Genomic DNA, 5,742 nt, shown 5'->3' with positions numbered 1-5,742 from the left:
AATTACTCAGCATAGCCATGGGGACTTGAGTATATCTTCAGCAGTGATGCGAGCAACAATCCTTCATTTGATATCAAACCTCACAGTGTTCTTTTAGATGGCAACTTCAATCCAAAACTCCAAGCATTGGAGTGCAGTTCCCGTGACAGCGGCTAGAGGAACAATGGTTTACATTGCTCCTGAAGTATTCTTAGGGAACTTTGGTAAGGCACTGTCCAAGTCAGGTGTTTATAGTTCGGAATGTTATTACTTGAAATGGTACGAGGTAGGAAAACTGTTGAAGTGACCGGAATTACCAGAATGGATATATAATCTTCTAGAACAGGGAGATGGTCAGAGGCTAAAAAAGTATGTTTGAGATGGATTTTTTTCTTTCCTTCTAATTCATTTAAGTTTTCCCTTCATAGATAATATTAGGCAGGGGGACTCATTAATGGGGCATATAAACTGGTTACCCATCCTTAGGACAGCATTTGCGTACCACAATTGGAAGATTTGAATCCTTAGGATGTCTTTACTAAAAAGTAAAAATAAATTACACTGCGGTATATAATTTCTGAAAAATAGTCTGTATGCATATGTTAACTAAACTAAAGATGACAGACATAATTTTGATAGATTCTGAATAACATAAAATCTGGAAATTGTACAGTAGCTCCTAACAAAGTTTGGGGTCATTTTGTACTCATCTCTACAGCAGCCATTGGCTGCCAAGCGCACCATTTATGCATGAATGCATCTTAAATAAGATGTCTTACTACCCAAAAGTTTAAAACTTAAAACAGTGGACTCCACACAATGGAAAGATCAATAAATAGGCAGAAAGAGATAAGAGATAGGAAGTATCATTGATATGATTAGCAAAAGCAAGTACACAACAACACCTTAGTAACTAGTGTTTGTGTCAACAGAGAAAAGAAATACTAACAGCAACATAGCATATGTACACCCAATTCATAGAAGATTGGTATACTACAAAGTACAAACCCATATATTCAGAAAGGTGAGGCTTCATCTGACTCAGATTGAAGGTACCTTCATTATTCTTATGCAGTTCAAATTTAGTCTCTCTTCTTTGCTCCCCAGACCTTTAGAAGAATCTTAAACATTGCAAGACCTCCTATCGCCTGCCCTCGCAAATTGAACATAAACATATATAAGTGTAGAACAATCGGAGTTCAGGATGTCAAGTTGTTGACCACAGCAAAACATTTAAATTCTAATTGCACATACATATACTTAATAACAAATAAAATTAAAACTCAAATCAAATTCTGTGTTAAGGTACAACAGTGAATGATCTGAACAACAAGAAAACGTAATAAACAAAACAAAAAAAAAAAATCAATATTGAATAACTAGGAATCTTTGCACATGAGATTAGATGATTGAATTTGATCCCTACCTTCAAAACACAATGAATGAATAAGTAGTAAAATTCAAGCATTAAATGCACATATAGATTCCCTACGGATAAAAGTATCTTAAGGAATTAGGATTTAGATTATGGTGTAAATTTCTGATTAAAAAATCATCAATTGCCTATGCTCAAAAGAAAAAAAGATGTTGATAAAATATCAAACTTTTCATCTGTAGCTGATCAAGCTAATAACTCAATTCCCAAATTTCAGATCAGCACAACACACTGAAACTCCTCGAATCCACATCTTCCATAACAAATGCTTCAATCAAGAGAAAAAAACATGAAGAAAACAAAATACACTACCTGAAAAACAAACTAGACGTCAGCAACGGGTTTGAATTCCTGGACTTCCTTGAAGTTGAGCCAAGGCTTAACCCAGACCTTGGCCTCAAAAAGCTTCTTCTGACCCCCATCGGTGGCCTCAATAGTGAGATAGTACACAGTGCCCGAAACCACTTGTTGCTTGGTCTTCACAACCCTCACAAACTCAAGCACAGCATTCTGCACACCATCGTCAATTCGTTGAAATCCAGAAACAATTTAGGTACAAATAGATGAAATTGAAGCGGTTCATTACCTCCTTGGTGTTGTGCTCTTGGACGGCGAAGCGAGCGAGGTCGTCGATTTCGAGGCTGTTCTCGGAACCTTGGGATTCATGGATTCCACCGACGACGGCGGCCATTTCCGGTAAGAGAAAAGAGAGAGTTTGACGAAGTTGACGAAATTGGAATTCGAAGAGATTGGAATGAAATTGCTGAATGGATGAACGGAAATGACTTGGCCTTTATGGTTTCGGGTTTGACTCGTCCACGTTTTGCAAATGGGAATCTCTCTCTCTGTCTTCGCTTATACACGTATCCCTTTCTCGTTATTTTCCTTTGCTTTTTTCTTTTCGGTCTGTGTTATTTACTTAAGCAAAACCCGTAAACCTTGGTTTTTTTTTTAGGATAAAAAAAAAACCACACATAAGTCTTTTTTTTGAAATAGGAATTCATTAAAACATTAGTGATTACAATCACTTAGAAGGGCATCCCTTATACCTTCGGGAGCAATAACAAATCATACTTGACTTTCTAACGAATGCGAATCATGTTTTGCTAAACAATGTGCTACTTTATTAGCCTCACGAGGAGTATAGAGCACTTTAAAGTCTAATTTACGCCTCAAAATCTCTGACTTCAGCTAGGAGCAAACCCACACTAGACAAATCTGCTTCCTCCCTTGCAAGAGCTTGGACTAACAATAAACAATCGGTCTCAAAGACAACTTTCTCATAATTCAATGTTTCAGCAAATTTCATGCCTTCAAACAAAGCCATCAACTCCGTATGAAAGGGAGATGTCATTTGTCTGAGAGGAGCCGCTGATGCTGCCACAAAACTGCCATTTGCTTGCCTTAACACCACTCCAAACGCTGCTGCCCTCGTTGCAGCCACAAAAGCCCCGTCAGTATTACACTTCAACCAACCCGGCACCGGTTTAGACCACCGGCGAGCCTGGGCCATACTCCTTTGCGTCTCTACCATGTTGGCTTTCTGAAATTCATGCAACCAACCCAAACTCAGTAGTGCAGCCTCACTCGGACACTGTTGTTTACCCTCCCAAAGTTGAGTGTTGCGGTTCTTCCAAATAGACCACAGTAGCACCAAACTTTTAGCAAACTGGTCCTTAGATTGAGAAATGGCCAAAGCAAGTGTTTGGACCCAAAATAAGCATTTTGGCCTGACAAGGCGTGTCTTGGAGAAATTGAGCCAATGTCAGTGGCTCAAGCTATATATTGTCGACAAGTTCGAAATATATATTTAGAGGCTAAATAAAGCCTACTATGAAAGCATGGAAACATGAAAAGTCAACTTTAGCACATTTTCCTACTTCGGCTAGGAGAAACCGAGCTAAACAAGGAAGGAGGGGCGGCAGACTGACCAAATGAACTTGAAATGAGCTGAAACTCTGCAGATCCATTCTAGACAGCCCAATGATCATTTCTTATGAAGAGTGTAAGAGATTTTTTTGAGTGGAAGACCTTCAAACAATCGGTCCAATTTTCTACAGAAGCAAAACTGGAAAACTGGACCTGTAAGAGGTCCATCAGCATTTCCAGCCCAACCGCATGGAATAAAGCTCTGAAAATTTGTCAGGATGATCTACACTCATAGTGGAACATTTTTTATGAAGAAGTCGAAGGCTCATTCTGAAGGCTTGTTGGAGAAATAATTGAAGGAATAAAGGGGCATAAACTGACCTAAAACCAGCTCAATATTCACATGTTCATGTTTCCTACCCACATGAAGAAAGCTAAATGCTTTTCTCTTTTTCCTTGGATATATTTTTCTTCTACAATCTCTTTAATAGATCATCACCACTTCCATGTTGCTGCACCTTCATGCTTTGCTTTCATTTCATCTTTTCTCTATCTTTTCCATATTTTACAAGTGAACTTAGATCTACTTTCATTATTTTTCTTCCACTCATCATTTCACTCTTCTTTTTCTTCCCTATATAAACACCTTCTCCTCTCATTCTAACACACACATTCACAACACAACATCAAAACATCTCTAAGATGATCTAAGTTCTCTCTAGAGCAACCTCTCTAAGAGCAACTCCTCTCCTTCTCTTTCTCTTAGCGGTGATCACACTCCTAGTCCTAGTCTTCTCAGAAGCCGACTTTGAGTGCCACCAAACCCTCTGTCAACGTGCTTCGGTCCTAGTCTCCTCGGGAGCCGACGGTAGTGCCGCGACCACAACGGTTACAGAACCAGCCAAGCAAGGGTAACGCCCTAGCAACCCAGTCAAGCTAAAGTCACGCTTTAGCAAGATCTCAATACTTCCCGGTGATTTCGCTCTGCTCAATCTGCAATATTGAGTATCGACTTGTGAACAAGAAGAAACTTCAGCAAAGTCCTCACCACGAGGCACAAAGAATCCCACGACGAGGTTGGTGCTCTCCTCGTCTACAATCGCTTGATAGAAGTCAGGTCAAGGGACACCCCCGACGACCGCACCCGAACGGTGCTGGCACGCCCGCGCAAGAAAAGAGACTGTTGACCAGCTGCAACAAAATTGGAGCCAAACAGCAAGTAACAACTCCCTAATCTCCCCAAACCTGTGCCCCACAACAGGCACATTTGCTGCGGCCCAAACTTGGTAAGCATACGGGCAGTTGGCAAAAATGTGAACAACATCTTGATGATATGGACATAACAAACGACCCATGTCCCCATTATATCCCTTTCCACTCAAGGCAGCTCGTGTAGGTAACGCCCTGGCACAACATTTCCAAGCATGGATAACCACTTTCCCAGGAATTTTAACACCCCAAAGCATCTTCCATAAAAGCTGAAATGGGTCAGGGGGCTCTGGGGTAGCAAGAACCATTCCAAGCGCAATATCTTTGGCTACAAAATAAGCGCTATTAGTATTGAAAATACCATGTTTATTAAAATGCCAAACCAACCTGTCCTACGACACTCGTCGACTCAAAGGTATAGAAAGGATGAGTTCCACGTCCTCAGGTGTAAAGCATGTATCCAACTTATCTTTATCCCAGCACCGTAGGATAGGATCAATCAGCTCAGCAACATATTTTGATGCCCCACGATTTGGAGGAGAAGATGGACATCTGGGATACTTATCCGGGATCCATTTATCCTTCCAGATTTCAATTTGCTCACCACTACCCACCCTACAACGAAGGCCCTGTACTAATAAATCTCTGGCCTCCATGATACTTCGCCAAGAGAAAGATGGGGCTATACCCAATTGAGCATGCATGCAAGAAATCAGTATCTAGGAATATAAAGCTTTATAAAGTTGGGCAATTAGTGAACCTGTATTTTGTAAAAGCCGCCATCCCTGCTTAGCCAACATAGCCAAATTGAACCAATGTAAATTTTTGAAGCCCACACCTCCCTCTTGTTTAGGTACACAAAGCCTCTCCTAGGAGCGCCAGTGTATTTTGTTTTTTTTTTTTTCAGCTGTGTCACCCCACCAAAACCCAGCACAAAGCTTATGTAAATCGTCACACAGACCAAGAGGCAACATATAACAATTCATCACATAATTAGGAACAGTTTGAGCCACAGCCTTAATCAAAATCTCTTTCCCTGCACCACTCAATAGCTTGGCCCGCCAACTGATTAGTTTCTTCGAAAGCCTTTCTTTGAGATAACTGAAAGTAGCCGTTTTACTCCGCCCCACATGTGTAGTACCGATCATGCTTATCAACCCTCTGCACACCCAAAATCGCAGCCAAAGCTAATTGTCTATTAACATCTAAATGCCTACTAAAGGCTACACTGCTTTTCTGCAAATTAATCC

General features: G+C 40.6%; 1 protein-coding gene across 1 annotated transcript; it reads right to left on the bottom strand.

The window, feature by feature from the left end:
• Nucleotides 1-827: 827 nt before the first annotated feature.
• LOC133717750 (cysteine proteinase inhibitor A-like) lies at nt 828-2,240 on the bottom strand. Its single transcript, XM_062144472.1, has 3 exons — nt 2,001-2,240; nt 1,727-1,924; nt 828-1,127 (listed from the first exon to the last, which is right to left on the bottom strand). Exons 1-2 carry the CDS (start codon nt 2,103-2,105, stop codon nt 1,739-1,741), a joined length of 291 nt encoding a protein of 96 aa, XP_062000456.1. The 5' UTR covers nt 2,106-2,240; the 3' UTR covers nt 828-1,127; nt 1,727-1,738.
• Between the last annotated feature and the right edge of the window lie 3,502 nt (nt 2,241-5,742).

The sequence above is a fragment of the Rosa rugosa genome, chromosome 6 (genome assembly GCF_958449725.1).
Source record: "Rosa rugosa chromosome 6, drRosRugo1.1, whole genome shotgun sequence".
Classification (NCBI taxonomy): domain Eukaryota; kingdom Viridiplantae; phylum Streptophyta; class Magnoliopsida; order Rosales; family Rosaceae; genus Rosa; species Rosa rugosa.
Note: the sequence above shows the minus strand (reverse complement) of the source record. Positions and strands in the feature narration are given on the sequence as shown.